The sequence below is a fragment of the Vulpes vulpes genome, chromosome 2 (assembly GCF_048418805.1).
Source record: "Vulpes vulpes isolate BD-2025 chromosome 2, VulVul3, whole genome shotgun sequence".
Lineage (NCBI taxonomy): Eukaryota > Metazoa > Chordata > Mammalia > Carnivora > Canidae > Vulpes > Vulpes vulpes.
In genome coordinates, this window is record NC_132781.1 from 43,903,862 (window position 1) to 43,922,844 (window position 18,983).

Consider the following 18,983-nt stretch of genomic DNA (forward strand, 5'->3'; position numbering starts at 1 on the left):
CTGCCCAAGAGAGAAATGCCTCAGATCACCAATGCTTCTAGAGTGGGAGGTGATGGGCTTCCAGTCTTGAATAATTTCACATGGTAATTTCTAGAGCTCAGTCCTAGGCTTTGATTTGCCATGCTGGGACTCTGCTTCACAATATCAGCTCAATTATTTCTGCCTGTTTTCTAAGTTATGTCTCTTGCATCCCATTTGTATATGTTTATTATGATCTAAACTTGTTTTAAAATCTTTTTTCAAGTCAGACTCTCCAAACTGGTAATTTCCTGAGTCCACTTCTCTGACATATAATTCCAATAATTATGAATGGAGAATTTATCTAATTTCTTTCACAGTTTCATCTAAAGCCTCCTCCTGTGCCTTTCTATCATCTTCATATTCCTCTTCCTCAGCTTTACAGTAGTGGATGAAGGGAAGCCAATACACGTCCCCCAAGTTCAGCACCATGGGAACGTCTTTTTCTGGAACCATTCCCTCAAGAAGAGTGATCAAAATGGATCATTCCTGGCCCTGCCTCTTCAGGATGCATACATGAGGATCTTTGGGGTCATGGCTGTGGACACTCTAAAAGATAAAAAAAAAATAAACATCTTTGTACCTCATGAGATCAGATTCTATCAGGTAAGTCATGGAGGAATTCTTCAAGAACAATGGTAGGATGGCCTCTCCCTCTATACTTTTTAAAAAGCAAAACCTAAAACCAGATAAGAGTAAAGCTATATATAGATAGAGTCATCATACTCGTCCCTGTTCACTGTGTATACCTAACAGTCTTTTGAAAGGTTCCCCATTACATGTGGAAGGGACTCTTAGCCTCAGGTATACATCTATGCTTCAGCCTTGTTGGGGAGGTTGTTAATATGTATCCCATTGCACTAATCATAGGAACAGCATTTTATGCAATAGAAAACTGAAATCCAACCATTAGACTACTAATTAAGATTTACAAAGTAGGAAGGAACCTTTAGAAGAGACATATTTGTGTTTTGTTAATAGGAGAACCTAGAAATCTTTTACTATTTCCACAAATACATTCCTATGGCTCTTGGTTTCAGTGTTAGGATTTTTGAGGATGAAGAATGAAGGAAAAAACTTGAATGTTTCTCGAGTATGCACGTTTTCAAATTAGATCACAAAAAGATAAGCACTTTTAAGACTATAACTGCACCATTTCCACAAGTGTTTTGATTTTATGAATAGAAATTGCAATGAAGGAAGATTGAAAGCCTTCATGGAGGCGATAGCCTGAGATGTAGCAGCAATCAGGAACTTGCTATACTTTATTACTTGTTCCCTTCTAAGCCTCTGGCTCTTTATGTTTATTTACCATGATTTAAAATTTTCTCTTCCTGGGGCACCTGGGTGGCTTAGTAAGTTGAGTGACTCTTGGTTTCAGCTCAGGTCATGATCTTGGGGTCATGAGATTATGCCACACATCAGGTTCAGTGTCGAGTCTGCTCAAGATTCTCTCCTTATCCCTCTGCCTCTCTCTCTGCTTGTGCTCTCTCTTTCAAATAAATAAATAAATAAATAAATAAATAAAATATTTAAAAAATAAATAAAATTTTCTCTTCCCATTTACTGGATGTATAACAGAAAAGTGGTAGAACCTTTTTCTCTGGACTTTTTAATAATATGATTCACTCTCATCTGACATAAGAATGATATGAAGAAAAAAAAGAATGATATGAAGATATTAAAAAGAAAACAAAGGAGTATGGAGTTATCAATATAGTCTTGTTAGAGAACATGTCAAATGAATTTTAAATGGACTCTAGCTTCTGGGTTACCCTTAGATGCCTTGGGTTTATTATAAAATTCATATAGTTTTGAAGAATTTGTGGTTCCTAGAGTCTCTTGACAGTAGGATGACAGATGGGTTCTAAGGACTTACTATCCCTTCTCTGTGGAACAGACTCTCTTTGTGTCTATAAGAAGACTGTGTAACCTAGCATGTTGCAGGCCTTGGAACAGAGCACAGCCTGTACTATTGATCTGATAACGGAAGCCACATAAAGATCCAGACGTTAATATTTCATCATATCAGGGGAGCTCCTACCCATCTGCCCAAGGCTGGCATTAGTTCCTGGCTTTTAAATATTTTTCCTCATTTCAAACTTTATCTTATTCTTCTGACTCTATTCTCTGGTAGTACATATCACAGATTTCATTGGATGATTATCAGGAAGCATAATAAGTTATATGGATCTTATAGTAGATCTCTCCTTACATCTTTGATTTCTTTTTTTTTTTTAAGATTTTATTTATTTATTTGAAAGAGAGAGTGACAGTGATAGAGCACGAGAGGTTAGGAGAGGTGAGGAGAGGGCCTCGAGGAGAGGGAGAAGCAGGCTCCCCACTGAGCAGGGAGCCTGATGTGGGGCTCCATCCTAGACCCCAGGATCATGACTTCTGCTGAAGGCAGATGCTTAACTGACGGAGCCACTCAGGTGCCCTTTTGATTTCTTGAGATCCTTCTTTTGTTGTAAAATCCAGAACGCTGCCTTTTGAGAACTGATAAGTAATTTATCAGAAATAGATTATCATGAACTTTATAAGAAAATCCAATTAATGCATTATTTTCTGGTTTTTAAAAACAAAAGAAAATTAAAATTTTCTGTCTCTACAGGGTGTTGCCAATGTCTTTAGCACTGCCTATCACTATGTCCACAGCAGGGAGCACATCCTGCATGTTGTGATTACTGGCATTGGCTGGCTCTGTGACATCACATCTGACATCACCGCCATCACTACATACTTCATTGAGCCTGGCCTAATGCAGGTAGGCAACGTTGGGCAGAGTTAGACCTCTAATAGAGTTTCTAGATATATTATCTTGCTAATATTTTAAAACTATATTGAATTAGCTGTTAAGCCACCTGGAGACATATTTCCCATAATCCCAACTCAAGATCCTTGGTTGTGGGATGCCTGGGTGATTCAGTGGTTGAGTGACTGCCTTCGGCTCAGGGCGTGATCCCAGAGTCCTGGGATTGAGTCCCACATCAGGCTCCTTACAGGGAGCCTGCTCCTCCTTCTGCCTATGTCTCTGCCTTTCTCTGTATCTCCCATGAATAAATAAATAAAACCTTAAAAAAAAAAAAAAAAAAGAAAGATCCTTGGTTGTGAGTGACAAAAGTCCATCTCAAACTGCCTTAGGCAAAATTAAGGAATTGATTGACTGATGTGACCAAAATGAAGAAAGGACAGGAGTCAGGCTGCCTTCTGGGATGACCAGAACCAGGAATTCAATACCATTAGGGCTCTCTTGTGTTTTCTCTCTGCAGTTCTCGTGTTTGCTTCCCTCTACACTTTGGCTTGATCCTTCCAGCTTAAGATAGGCTTTCTCCACAGGGCAAGCCAAATGCTTAGTAACTGAAAAAGAATCTTTCCTTTTTGTTTCAATTTGGAAAACCCAAGAGAGCTCTTTTTAGTCTATCCTGAGATATGTCCCCCAGCTGGGGGTGGGGGTGGAGGAATTTACAGTAACTGACAGCCACCACCAGAATCATATGGGTAAAGAGGGAAGAGATGAGGCACTGCTGTTTGGAAGGATATAATTACATCACACCAGTTTAAAAAGGCCTATCTATAACATGATGAGTTTTTGCCAAATGTTTATTTTGCTTCTTTACACTTTTTCCCCCAAGTTTTTATTTAAACTCCAGCTAGTTAACGTACAGTGCAATATTAGTTTCAGGTGTAGAATTTAGTGATTTGTCACTTATATACAACACCCGGTGCTCATCACAAGTGCACTCCTTACTACCCCTCACCTGTTTAACCCATTCTGCATGCTCCCCCACCCCCCAATGGCCTACCTCCCCTCCTGTAACCATCAGTTCTCTATATTTGAGTCTATTTCTTGGTTTGCTTCTCTTTTTTTTCACACTTAATTTTATTAATTTTTAAAAAAGATTTGTTTATTTAAGAGAGACGTGGCAGGGGGCAGACGGAGAAAAAAAATCCTGAAGCAGACTTCCTGCTAAGCACAAAGCCTGACATGGGGCTTGATTCCAGGACCCTGAGATCATGACCTGAACTGCCTCTCCCCTTCTCTCCAGGCTTCTTCCTCTCTGAGTGGTTGGACCAAGCTGATAAGGCCCTGGCCAAAGAGCAGAATCACAGAGCTCTCTGGCAGAATGAACAGACTGTGGAGATGGAGAACACATAGTCGCGGGTGCTGTTCCTAGGGGTGGGGTAGGAAAGGGAACTTCCAAGTGCCCTCAGAACTGGGGTGGGCCACCCAGTGTGTGGGGGTGGGCGCTGAGAACCATTCAGCGTGGGGAGCAGACCACCAGGTCTGATAGGCCACAGTCGGAGTGTTGGATCTGGGGAGGATTTGATTTGGCCAGTATCCATGCTTAAGAAGACCCTTGTTAGGGCCTGAAATTTCCCTTGTTAGGGAAATGATATCTAGGGCACCATGAAGAAAGTTAAAATTGCCCACAGCAGTCAACAGAAAGCATGACTTCTGGGGCATGTAGTTTTCACAATCACAATGCTGTGATCATGACAGTCACTATCCATCTGACTCATGTTATGGAGGTGAACAAGACTATCTCCAAAGTAGGGGGGGAGGAGGACCATTCAGCAGCCCAGGGTCTGGTGAGCATCACAACTGGGCAGAGACCAGAACAGCCTGTCCAAAGCTGTAGTCAGGGGTTTATCCTAAGTGGAAACTAGGTGAGGTTTTGGTGTTGAAAATGGCTCAGGGTGGCTATATGATACCTTTATCCAACCACCTGACTGATAAATTCTTAAGCTTCTCCTTCCTCATCTGCAGCTCCTCCAATCTATTCTGCTCCCTTCTCCAGCCTGCTCTCTACCTCAAAAAGTAGACAGTATCAATAGGCTCCTTGGCTTCTGTTTAGGTTTGTCCAATGAGATGTATCAATAGGAGATTGCAGGGCAAAAGGAGAGTGAGGCTGGGGTGTTTTGCTTCTGGCAGTCTTTCTGCCAGCCTGCTGTGGGTTGGCTATGTTTTTCTACACCTGGTCCCACTGTAATCACCTAAGTCCTTAAAAGAATAGGACCTTTTCTGGCTGTGGTCCCTGAGAGATGGGAGGTTGGAAGAAGAACCAGAGAGATGGCAGGGGGTAAAGAATTGGACACTTGTTGCTGGTTCTCAGATGTGCTGGTTCTCAGATGTGCAGGGCTATGTACAAAGATTGAGGTTTCTGGGAGTTAAGGGCAGTCCCCAGCAAACAGCTGGCAAGGAAACCAAGACCCCAGTATCTTACATCCCTAAAGTCTTGAGAGGGACAAGTGATTAACCTGTGTGCCTGGTTTGCTATCTTAAATCATAGCAGTAGGCTTTTGAAAAAGCAAATGCCAGAGATTAGTCAATGATTGCTGCTTTCTACCTCATCACATTTCTTTTCTAAGGCAATACAGACTTTCTGCTTGAATGAAAGGGAAGGGGGAAGAGATTCTCAGGAGGAAGAAATATACAATACCACAATTGATGTTTCACAACTCATCATACATGACAGAAAGCAACTTTTTTTCTACCTCAGGCTTCAAAAATACTGTTATTTTGCCTAAAATATTCTCCCCACTTCACCCTGTAACATTCAGATTCTACATGAAATAAACTACAAACATTGCCAAGGAATCAAAGTTTTTTATAAAATAGAAAATCATATCATGATTTTTTTGACAAGACCACCACTTTTTTGTTTTTTGTTTTTTTGTTTTTGTTTTTTTAAGACCACCACTTTTTAAAATATAATTTCTTGGGATCCCTGGGTGGCGCAGCGGTTTGGCGCCTGCCTTTGGCCCAGGGCACGATCCTGGAGACCGGGGATCGAGTCCCACGTCGGGCTCCTGGTGCATGGAGCCTGCTTCTCCCTCTGCCTGTGTCTCTGCCTCTCTCTCTCTCTCTCTCTCTCTCTGTGTGACTATCATAAATAAATAAAAATTTAAAATATATATATATATAATTTCTTCCAAAAATTATTTATGTTTAACAAAATTCCAAGAAAAAAATCCCAAAATTATTTCTTAAATTGACCAGAAAGCAATTTTTTTCTACCTCAGGCTTCAAAAATGCTGTTATTTTGCCTAAAATATTCTCCCCACTTCACCCTGTAACCTTCAGATTCTACATGAAATAAACTACAAACATTGCCAAGGAATCAAAGTTTTTTATAAAATAGAAAATCATATCATGATTTTTTTGACAAGACCACCACTTTTTAAAAATATAATTTCTTCCAAAAATTATAAGTTTAACAAAATTCCAAGAAAAAATTCCAAAATTATTTTTTAAATTGACCAAATTATTTTAATTTTAATCTGGAAGAAGAATAAATGCATGATCATAGCTAAGAAAATGAGGGATGAGAGGGAATTTACAGTCTTGGTCTGGGGAAGAACAGTTAACCCTACATCACAGATTGAAACAACTACTGTGAAGTTGCTACAATGATGACATAATAATATAGAACTTCCCTGCACCAAAATTAAAGACAAAATAAATAACTTTAGTCAAAGTGGGACGAAATTGCCAATATTTAACAAAGAGTTAACATTGTTCTACACAACTTAGTAAGATTTAAAAAAAATCCAAAAGAAAAATAAAGACAAGTATACTAAAAAAAAAATTTTAAGCATATCCAATAAACATGGAAAAAAGTTCCATTCTATAATGAAATAAGTACAAAGTTAAGTAAAAGTAAACCTTTACCTATTAAGTTGAAAACAATTTTTTAAACTATAATTTGAAATGCCTTTTAGGGTACTTGATGGGATGAGCACTGGGTGTTATTCTATATGTTGGCAAATTGAACACCAATAAAAAAATAAATTTAATTAAAAAAATGAAATGCCTTTTAGACTCTAAATGGAGATATTAAATAGGCAGTTGAATATATGAACTAGTGTTTGGAGAGAAATCCCCCCTAGCAAATAAATGGTATTTAAAACCATGAGACAACACGGTGAATGTATTTCATGCCACCAAATTGTATACTTTTAAATGGCTAAAGTGATAATATTATGCTATGTATATTTTACCATAATAACCAAAAGCAAAATAAAAACCATGAGACTAGATGGAATAACCAAGAGAATGAGTGAGGATAGAAAAGAAGTCTGAGGTCCAAGCCCTGAGATAATCCAAGTGTTTGGAATCATTGTGGCTCAAAATTATGTTAAAAAAAATTAAAAATAAAAAAATAAAAAAATAAAAATTATGTTGACTTTGACCTATTATATGAAAAACATTTTGTATACTGACCCCTGACAAAAATACAAACACCACACACTTAAAACAGAAGTTTCACAAAACAATACCTACTTTTACTATTTGAGAATATTTTCTATTCTATTTCATTCTTAAAAAAAAAATACTTGTCAAAAGAGAAAAGTGAGAGGATAAATACTAAATAATGTGTGATGCATCCTATAAGATACCTAGGAATAAACTTAATCAAAGAAGCAAAGGATCTATGCTCAGAAAACTATAGAACACTCTAGAAAGAAATTGAAGAAGACACAAAGAAATGGAAAAACGTTCCATGAACATGGATTAGAAGAACAAATATTGGTAAAATGTCTATGCTACCTAGAGCAATCTATACATTCAATGAAATCCCTATCAAAATGCCATTAACTTTTTCACAGAGCTGGAACAAATAATCTTAAAATTTGTATGGAACCAGAAAAGACCCCAAATAGCTAAAGGAATGTTGAAAAAGAAAACCAAAGCTGTTGGCATCACAATTCCAAACTTCAAGCTCTATTATAAAGCTGTAATCACCAAGACAGTATGGTACTGGCACAAAAACAGACATAGATCAATGCAACAGACTAGAGAACCCAGAAATGGGCTCTCAACTCTATAGTCAACTAATTTTTGACAAAGCAGGAAAGAAGATCCAATGGAAAAAAGGCAGTCTCTTCAACAAATGGTGTTGGGAAAATTAGACAGCCACATGCAGAAGAATGAAACTGGACCATTTCCGTATACCATACACAAAAATAGATTCAAAATGGATGAAAGACCTAAATGTGAGACAGGAATCCATCAAAATCCTAGAGGAGAACACAGGCAGCAATCTCTGTGACCTCAGCTGCAGCAACTTCTTACTAGACATGTCACACATCTCTAAAGGCAAGGAAAACAAAGGCAAAAATGAACTATTGGGACTCTGTCAAGATAAAAAGCTTTTGCACAGCAAAGTAAACAGTTGACAAAACCAAAGTCAACTGACAGAATGGGAAAAGATATTTGCAAATGTCTTATCAGATAAAGGGCTAGTATCCAAAATCTATAAAGAACTTATCAAACTCAACACCCAAAGAACAAATAATCCAAACAAGAAATGAGCAGAAGACGAACAGACATTTCTCCAAAGAAGACATAAAAAAATAAATGGCCAAGAGACACATGAAAAAATGCTAAACACCACTTGACATCAGGGAGATGCAAATCAAAACCACAATGAGATACAACCTCACGCCTGTCAGAATGGCTAGAATTAACAACTCAGGAAACAACAGATATTGGTGAGGATGCAAAGCAAAGGGAACCCTCTTACACTTTGGTGGGAATGCAAACTGGTGCAACCACTCTGGAAAACAGTATGAAGCTTCCTCAAAAAGTTGAAAATAGTGCTCTATGACCCAGCAATTGCACTACTAGGTATTTACCCCAAAGATACAAATGTAGTGACCTGAAGGGGTACCTGCACCTCAGTTTTTATAGCAGCAATGTCCACAATAGCCTGACTATGGAAAAGAGCCTAGATATCCATTGAGAGATGGAGTAACTGGATGACAGACATTAAGGAGGGTATGTAATGTAATGATCACTGAGTATTATATAAGACTAATGAATCACTTAACTCTACCTCTGAAACTAATAATAGTTAATTAATTGATAGTCAATTAACTAATATAATTAACTAATATAGTTATTAATTGAATTTAAACTTAAAAAATCTTACAATTTTATTTTCAATTATATCTCAATAAAGCTGAAATTAAAAAAATAATAAAAACAAAAAAAAAGGAGAAAAATGTGTAATGCAAAGGGGGGAATGACAGATGCTAGTATCCCCACTTTCCAAAAGTTCATGTTAGGTCACTTCTCTTTTACAAAAGACCCTCATTGGGAATCCCTGGGTGGCTCAGCAGTTTAGCGCCTGCCTTTGGCCCAGGGTGTGATCCTGGAGTCCCGGGATCGAGTCCCGCATCAGGCTCCCGGCATGGAGCCTGCTTCGCCCTCTGCCTGTGTCTCTGCCTCAGTCTCTCTCTCTCTATGTCTATCATGAATAAATAAATATTTAAAAAAAAAAAACAAAAGACCCTCATTAGTACCTGTTTTTGCTAACTGAAAGAAATCTGATGAGCATTTTTGCTTTTATTTTTAGAAAGGCAAAAGCGAAAATAGTGTTCAGCATTTGTTTTGCAGTGAGTTTGTAGAGCAGCAAGAGCGGCCCTATTAAGCTCTCCTCACCCCACAACAGCAGTCAGCATCAAGCCACCACACCTTCAAACTGTATCTGTGAGCATCTGTGCTTGATCTCAATTTATATTGTGCATCCATTAGCAAGATGTGCTCTAAAAGCCTGAGAGTCCAGGAATGCTCAAAAATCTCAAAAAATGTATAAGTTATTAGTTTTTCACTTTATGCTGTTTTAGCTTATGAAAGGTTTCTTGGGTATGCTCTACTTTCAGATAGCGGAGCAAACCTGTATTGGAAAAGTAAGGGGGTGGGGAATAACAAGCCAGTAGCAGAACAAAGAAAATGGGGATAGTATCATTGCAGCTCTTTTTCTGAACAGTTTCCTGGAAAATTTTGGCCAGAGTAATTATCTCATTACTGAATAATTACTGAGGCACTTGCTGAATTTATAGTTTCTTGATCCAACTGAAATTAAATGAAAAGCTTATTATTAGGTATAGTATTTATGAGCCCCTTATTTTCTATATTATGCTTATAGTCTTAGCAGAAGTGGCCAGACTGACACAATTTTGGGGGAGAGGTGGAAACAGGAGAGGAATTGTTTAGTTTGGGCTAAAGATTTAAACCTAGAAATATAGTCACAGTGAGACTCTAAAAAATCATGTTAGTCTAATATATATAACACTAAATAAGCCATGGAAGAAAGAAATTAGTAAAAGCTGAATGCTCATTTGCCAACATCACAGAATCTTTCTAGTTTGCTAAATACTCTGCGGAGTACTTTTTGTCCAAAAAGTTTGAGGGAACACTTGAGGTCATAGCAAGAGGAAGCTCCATACTACACAGCAGTGTTCTTCAGAGCATCATTCATCATACAGTCACTATTGATTCTATTATCACAGTTTCCCTTTTAATCACAGAATTGTTTACAGGTGGAAATGAAAACCCCTTTTTATTTCTTCTAATTGAATTTGTCTTTTCTACAGTTTAGTATATTTTACAGTATATTTATATATTTACAAGTTAATCTTACTTTCTTATAAATAATCTCTACCAAAAAAGAAAGTTGGTAAGACTTATTCCAAGCTCATCTAATTGTATACATAAAATATGTGCAGTTTTTTGTATATCAGTGATACTTCAATAAATCTGTTTTTAAAAGGCATTAAAATGGGGTGTCTGAGTGGCTCAGTCAACTAAGCATCAACTCTTGATTTTGTTCAGGTCATGATCTCAGAGTGGGGAGATTGAGCCTTTTGATGACTCCACGCTTAGCATGGAGCATGCTTAAGATGCTCTCCTTCTCCCTCTGCCCCTCCCCATTTGTGTGCACTCTCTTGGTAAAAAGAAAAAAAAAAGAAAAGAAGAGAAAAGAAAGGCATTAAAATATTTTCACAACCCATAGGTTGATTATGATCTACAGTTTATAAATCTCTTAGAGGTGAGGAAGAGAAAGAAGCAGCAAGGAATATGAATGATTCATAGGAGAACCTGAAGAGACTGATGTCCCAAAAGCCAAGTGAAAAAAGTATGTCAAGAAGAGAGTTGTTCCCTGAGTCAAATACTGATGTAGTGGAAGATAATGATTAGGGGTTAATCAGTGGATTTCACAATGAGAGAATCATTAGTGACCTTAACCATAATGGTTTTGATGAGATGGTGAAGACAAAGGTCTCATGGGAGAATATTTTTTATTGTTCTTATTTTCCTTGGACTTTTCTGTATTTTTCAAATACTCTACATTGTACTTTTCACATAAAAAATAATATAAACACATGGTTTTATCAAAATTATTTAAAAAATAAGTTTCTGTGCTTAAAAGAATATTGTAATTTGAAATTTTTCTCTTGTGCACACCTTGTTCTTAATGGTATTAAATAAAATGTCTCAGATGCTTAAAGATAGATATCATCTAAACTTTCCTAATTTTTTTCCTATTTTTCTATTCCCAAAACCTTTACTGGGAAAATGAGGTTTAATTATTCCTCTCTATTGAAACTCCTTCATCTTTTCAAGGATTCAGACTATGTTTTACGCAATATGATGGTTACCAGACACCTGGGTCTAACAGAAATCCACAGGAACCCCCCTATAATTTTCAGGAAGACATGCATCTTCAGGTATGAGATACGTCTTTGTGCCTGTTTTGTTTGACTGCCAAAACACATTCCCCCTCCAAGTTAGCAGCCCTGAGAGACACAGCTTTTGCCTATTATTAGTATACACCTGAATCCTATTCTGATTGATTTTTAAAGAAAAATTCTTGTCTTTGTGAGACATGTTAACTCCTTCCCCCTTCAAGTCCTTTTTAAAACAGGTTTCATTGGTATTTTATATTAAAATTGCATGTTTTTAAGCACAATAAGTGTTTTATTTTCTAGGATTTCCTGGTAAACATGGAATTCAACAAAAAATCACCAGGACTGTGAAAAATACATACACTTACCCGAGCTCATCATCTTAATGTTAACAAGCCTGTGAATGTGTATTTTTCATTTAAAGACAGGTTGGGTGGCTCAGTCAGTTAAGTATCTGCCTTCAGCTCAGGTCATGATCCCAGATTCCTGGGACTGAGCCCCATGTCAGGCTCCCTGCTTAGGAGACTTCCTGCTGCTCCCCCTGCTTGTGCTCTCTCTCCCTCTCTGTCAAATAAATAAAATCTTAAGAAAAAAAGGAAACCATTTGTTTAAAAAAAATTTTTAAGCAAATAAAGAAGACAGGCTGGGGACGTCTGTGTGGCTCAGTGGTTGAGCATCTGCCTTTGGCTTGGGGAGTGGTCCCGTGGTCCCAGGATGGAGTCCCACATCAGGCTCCCTGCATGGAGCCTGCTTCTCCCTCTGCCTATGTCTCTGCCATTCTCTCTCTCTGTGTCTCTCATGAATAAATAAAACCTTGGAGGAGGAGGAGGAGGAGGAGGAGGAGGAGGAGGAGGAGGAGGAGGAGGAGGAAGAGACAACAGTCTGGGCAAAGGTGGGGAGGAAGCAGAGAATATGGTCTTTAATTAAAGTACCCAGCTCTGGATTATTTTGAGTGCCTTTCCCTGTGGGATGCAAGGAACATTGCCCATCCGTAGACAGGTGCAAAACAGATCTTAACAAGGGACACACATATTGCAAAAATTGAGTAGGCAGTACCAATCTCAGTTCAGAGGGCTAATTTGACATTGAAGTACATGCAGTAATTAGTATATGTGCTGCTGAAGCGGAGCACCACATGCGGTAATTAAATTTTAGTTTGGCCTCATACCTAAATGTTCATTCAGGTTTAATTAAGCTCTTTTCCACATACTTATTCCTTGTGCTGGTCAAGCGTTTTATCAGAGTCCTTGTGACACCCAGACTCATTACCTTTGACTCCTGTGTGTAACTTAGAACAGTTGCATTTTGAGGAACTTTGTTGACCAATCAGCTTTATTGTTATGCCTGGCAAGTTTAGCATGATGCATCATTACTATGGTAAAGACACAAATTGGTGGCTTAGCAGCAGGAAGGGGTGTGAACAGCAAAAAAAAAAAGAGGACATAATCTTACCTGGCATTATAGGATTGATGTTATGAGCCATAAATGTACTTTTTGAGGCTATGCAAACACCAACATTTTTACAAATATCTCAGAAGAATGACATCTCAATATCAATGTAGACTAGGAAGGGGGGTAAAGAGGTTAAAAAAAAGAGAGAGAGAGATGTGTCTGTGCGTCACTAGAGACAGAAGCATCTATACATTTCAATGAGAATCTCAGGCCCCTTGAGGAAGTACTGCCGCTGCTACCCAGATCCCTAATATATTTTTTTGCCAGCTGCTGCAGGTACAGCTGCTAATGACTCACACCATAACTTGCTCTGGAGGAGTGCCCTTGAGTGATGGGAGCCCCTTACTAGGTGTGTCTCACAGTTATGTAAACACACACTCAAAGCATCTTAAAGCCAATGACTGCTTCAAGGTGGGGCAAATTCTTTGGCACAATTTGCCTTCCAGAGCTCCCTTGGAATAGGACTGAGGTTAGCCTTCGCATTTTTTTTTTTTTTTTTAAGATTTTATTTTATTTGGAGGCGGGGAGGCGGGAGGGGAGGAGTGGAGAAGGCGGCGACGGCTCAGGGGGGCGGGGGCAGGGAGCCCCGGGAAGCTGACGGGGTCAGCCGGGGATCTTGGGGGAGGGGGAGGTGGTGAAAGGGCAGCTGTTCCATGTGGGCCCGCGCTACACGGAGCTGCACTACATCCGCGAGGGCGCTTACGGCAAGGTCAGCCCAGCTTACGACCACGTGCGCAAGGTTCGCGTGGCCATCAAGAAAATCAGCCCCTTTGAGCATCAGACCTGTTGCCAGCGTACACTGAGGGAGATCCGGATCTTGCTGCGCTTCCGCCATGAGAACGTCATTGGCATTCGGGACATTCTGCGGGCGCCCACCCTGGACGCCATGAAGATGTCTGCATCGTGCAAGACCTGATGGAGACAAACCTATACAAGCTGCGCAAAAGCCAGCAGCTGAGCAACGACCATGTTTGCTACTTCCTCTACCAGATCCTGCGAGGCCTCAAGTATATCCACTCAGCCAATGTGCTCCACCGGGATTTAAAGCCCTCTAACCTGCTCATCAACACCACCTGTGACCTTAAGATCTGCGATTTTGGCCTGGCCCGGATTGCCAATCCTGAGCATGACCACACTGGCTTCCTGACAGAATATGTGGCCACACGCTGGTACCGGGCTCCAGAAATCATGCTTAACTCTAAGGGCTACACCAAGTCCATTGACATCTGGTCTGTGGGCCGCATTCTGGCTGAGATGCTCTCCAACGGGCCCATCTTCCCTGGCAAGCACTACCTGGACCAGCTCAACCACATTCTAGGTATCCTAGGCTCCCCATCCCAAGAGGACTAGAACTGTATCATCAATATGAAGGCCCTAAACTACCTACAGTCTCTGCCCTCCCAGACCAAGGTGGCATGGGCCAAGCTTTTTCCCAAGTCAGACTCCAAAGCCCTTGACCTGCTAGACCGGATGTTGACCTTTAACCCCAACAAACGGATCACAGTGGAAGAAGCACTGGCTCATCCCTACTTGGAGCAGTACTACTACGACCCAAAAGATGAGCCAGTGGCTGAGGAGCCTTTCACCTTCGAAATGGAGCTGGTGATCTACCCAAGGAGCGTCTGAAGGAGCTCATCTTCCAGGAGACAGCCCGCTTCCATCCAGCCTGGGGCGCTGGAGGCCCCCTAGTCTGGACAGACACCTCTCTTCTTTGGGGCCTGGCTCTGCCTCCTGCCTGCCCCTCCCCTGCCAGACTGTTAGGAAATGGGCACTGTGCCCAATGGGCACCTGGTGGCCCAGGTCCGGGCAGAGGGTGCACCTGGCCACCATCCACGGCTTTGCTCTGGCCTCCTGCTCCAGGCAGGCCAAGGCTCCCTCTGCCCCGCCTCCCCTCCCAGGACCTGAGGGGCTTAGGTGGCCCCAAAGTAAATCGCCCTCTGCTGCTTGCCTTCATCTACCCCAGCTATCCCAGTCTCTGGTAGTTCTGGAATGGAAGGGCTCTGGCTGCCCCAGACTGACTGAAGGGTGGTGGGGGGATGGGGGACACTGACCCATTAAAACCCCACCCCGTTTTCCCTGAAGGAATATTCCTAAGGCTCCAGGGCTAGTCCCCCTGAGGGGCAGGGCCCAGGCCTAAACCCCCTCCCCCAAAGCTGCCACATCTAACACCCCCTGCTGCCTCTATGTGTGGGTGAACAGAAGTGGAGCTGGGGGCACAAGGACAGCCTGGTGCTCCTGCCCACCCCTGTGCCTATATATAATATATAAATATAGAGATGTGTATATAAAAAAAAAGATTTGATTTGATTTGATTTATTGAGAGAGAGTGTGCTCACGAATCGGTGGAGGAGCAGAGAGAATCTCAAGCAGACCCCCCCCGCCCCCCGCCCAGCACTGAACCCTACGTGGAGCTCAGTCTCAGGACCCTGAGATCATGACCTAAGCCAAAATCAAGAGTTGGATACTTAGGAAACTGAGCCACCCAGGTGCCCCTAGCCTTCACATACTTATTAAATTTTTACTTTATTTTAATCAATTAACATATAGTGTATTATTAGTTTCAGAGGTAGAATTCAGTGATTCATCAGTCTTATATAATTCCCAGTGCTCACTACATCACATGCCCTCCTTAATGTCCATCACCCAGTTACCCAATCCCCTCCCCTCCAAGGACCCAAGCCCAAGGCAGATGTTTAACCAACTGAGCCACCCACGTGCCTCTAGTCTTCACATTCTTAATTAGCTTCTCCTTCCCTTTTCTACTTTCCTCAGACCTTTACAGGTTTTCCCAGAAAGCACTCCCTCAATAAATCCTTTGCATAAACATTCCTGTCTCAGGCTCTGCTTCTAGGGAGCCTGACCTACCTAACATACTCCCTGTTCCTTCTGGCATTCAACAGATACGTACTGGACAATATGTAAACAAACAAACAAACAAAAAACCCCAAATACCTTCAGAAAAGCATAAGTCTAGCAAAGACAATAAAGCAGAGCAGCATGCTGGAGAGTGACCTTAGATGGCTTGATCAGAGAAGGCTTCTCTATCAGATGAGTGAACTGAGGAAGAGAGCTCTGTGCAATCACAGAGAGGAGCAGTGCAGGCAGATGGAATAAGGGCTGGTGCGGCTGCAGCACTGTTGGCACAAAAGAGTGATTCAGGACATTTGGGTGGAATTTTATGAGCAGGCTGATGTTTTATGTCCTCATGCTTATTTGGTTTTGGTTTCAGAGACTTCCTCTTTAAATGTACAGACAGTTCCGAAGTTGTCTTGGCCTCTGTCTGTGGAGAAAACCACATACTAATTCCACTCCGTGAGAGAACAGGAAAAGCTTTGGGAGTTCTTGATTTTAACATTGGCAAGAGTAAAATGTTATTGTATCGAGAATTTAAAGACCTACAGAAAATGATGAAAGTGGTCCAAGCTGCCTGCTACGAAATACTGGGCGAATTATCTGGAGAAATAAAGAAAAACTATATCCTAGGTATCGTGAGTGAGGCAACAATCTCAATTCATGGGTTTAATAAATACCAAAGGAATCACAGAACGGTGCATTTTCTAAATGGAATGACAATATACAGCTCTAAGTCAAAGAAATTCCCTCATGCAGTCTTGGGCTAATGAGTATGGTCTATAAATTAGAGCAAAGGGCATGAATCTCACCTCCTTGGCTGGAATCATGGTGTAGAACTGGAAGGGGGCTCATAAAAGCAATGTAGAACTGGCATTTATCAAATGCCCCATTGTATATCGAGTGCTTTAAATATGTAATTTCAATTAGTCCTTACCATAATAACTCAGGTGAATGGTGATAACTCATTTTATAGGTACACAAAGTAAAGTTCAGAAAAACAAAACAACTTGCACCAAACCACACAGTTAACAAGTGGTGAAGCCTGGATTTGCACCCCAGTTTGGGTGTTCTTTCCACTGTATTACACAGCACTAATTCGATGGAACATTTTGTTTTACAGATAAAGAAGCTAAAGCCCAAAGTAATGATCCAATAGCAAGCTAATGGCAGAGCCAAGACTAGACTCTCATGCCTGGGATTCCACACCCACGGGGCTACTCTTAGCACAAAACCAGTTTGGGCATAAGAGAGGGAAGAAGGAAGCATGGAAACCTTTAGCTACCTAGGATGGAGTAAATAAAGTGTGGGATTAATCTGAGAGGTTTCTTGCCATTAGGTAAGGTGGGTTAAGAAGAAAAAAGAACAAAATTCATGTCTTATAAGCATCCACTATGTACTTATCCACTAAGCACTTTTACATATATCATCTCATTTAATTCCCGCAGATCACCAGGGAAGTAGGGATCAGCTCCATGCTCACAGAGAGGAAAAGGGGGTTCAGAAAGACAAAAAGGAGAGAGTAGGTATTCAAACTAAGATCCAACCTCAAAACCTGAGTTTTTACCTTTCCTTAAAGCCTCTTCCTGTGAGCTTCACCAGGTATAATTTCATTTCCATGTTTTGATTTCATGACTAGAGAAACTAAGATTGTTTAAAACCATAGGATATGGCCTTTTTACTGGAAAAAAAAGAAGTGTACTGTATACGCTCAGAATGCTCTGAAAAACTAATATATGTACTGAATGTGGGGAATGTCACCCTGTTGTTTCAGAGATTGAAAATATAGGAGAAGTCCAGCGGGCAGGAATTCTCTTTTTCCGAATCATGCTACAAGAGCTGCAAGAAAGCCTCCGATTGCTTACCTCCATAGACTTTGTATCACTGTTGATCTATGATTATCATATTCCAGCAGAGTCCATATCTCTACCAGACAGCAAGACCCAGGAGTTGGAAGCCAACATAAAGCTAGTACAGGACATCCTGATAGGGGTTATTTTGTTCATCCATCCAGAGTTGGAATTATCAAGTGAGTTTGGAAATTGGGAGAAGTGTAAACTGGTAAGTTTTTAAAAGTACTCTCTTTACTGAAGAATAACACACACAGGTTTAGGTATACCAATAATAATTGTACAAATCCTAAATGTACAAATGCAAGAATTTTCATACAACAAACATTTTTAACCAACATCTAGATCAAGAAACATTAGCAGCATCCCCAAAACCTTCCTTTGTATCCTCTCCCATACACCCCACATCACACATTCGTACACACACACACACACACCCCAGAGTGACCAGATCAGAATCATTCCTGACTTCTAACACCATAGATTGGTTTTGCCTGTTTTAAAATGTACATAAATGGAATTATGTAAACTGGTGAATTGGGTACTCTACTTCCACTTGCTGGTGCTCCCCCATCACTTTTGTTCTTTTGTTCACAGTATGTTAGCAGATATTTAGTTGAGAATATTTGTGACTTTGATCCAACTGCTAAGCATGTGGAAGTTAATTTACAGCTCATTGGTGAATATATCAGAGGTAAATTTACACTTAATTGTGGTCTAAATCTAACAGCAATAAAACATGGTTGCAATTCAGATATACAGATTTTTTTTTTACAATAAAGTAAGTGGCTTATAAAATCAATTTTTAGGAGAAACAGTTCTGATAGTAGTCTTAAAAGGAGGGATATTTGTTTATGATTGACTGTATTCCCCAAAGTGACTATTCATGCCACACATTTGAGAATTCTGAGTCACATCCATCTCCCACTTATTTAACTACATTGTATTATTTACTAAAAGAAACAAAAGTAGGGGCACCTGTGTGGCTCAGTCCATTAAGTGTCTGCCTTCAGCTCAGGGTCCTGGAATGGAGCCCCATATCAGGCTCCTTGCTCAGTGGGGAGTCTGCCTTTCCCTCTCCCTCTGCCTTCCACTTCCCTGCTTGTGCTCTCTCTCCAAGTGTCAAATAAATAAATAAAAATCTTAAAAAAAATGAATAGGGGTTATAGTGAAGATGGGAAACAAGTACATTAAGGAAAAAAGGCTTACCTTTTAGGTTTCAATGAAGAACCAAAGGAAAAACAGATCATGAGTCTTTATAGACTACTAACAGACTTTTTGGAAAAGGAGAATCAGCAGGAATCAAGAATAGGGAAGCTCCCAGGTTGGAGAAGG

General features: G+C 40.3%; 1 protein-coding gene and 1 pseudogene across 2 annotated transcripts in view; both read left to right on the forward strand.

Annotated features, from left to right (window-relative positions):
* The window catches only part of EFCAB5 (EF-hand calcium binding domain 5), a 170,979-nt gene that overhangs the window by 138,513 nt on the left and 13,483 nt on the right, over positions 1-18,983 (forward strand). The window contains exons 18-23 of one of the 2 annotated variants that reach the window (XM_026016130.2): positions 396-624; positions 2,633-2,785; positions 11,435-11,538; positions 16,178-16,431; positions 17,573-17,859; positions 18,246-18,342. In XM_026016130.2, the coding sequence (XP_025871915.2) occupies positions 396-624; positions 2,633-2,785; positions 11,435-11,538; positions 16,178-16,431; positions 17,573-17,859; positions 18,246-18,342 (1,124 nt within the window). Of the gene's footprint in view, positions 1-395; positions 625-2,632; positions 2,786-11,434; positions 11,642-16,177; positions 16,432-17,572; positions 17,860-18,245; positions 18,343-18,983 lie in introns of those variants that run through there. The other variant, XM_072747907.1, reaches the window with a different exon arrangement.
* Positions 12,632-14,652, forward strand: LOC112933064 (mitogen-activated protein kinase 3 pseudogene; annotated as a pseudogene).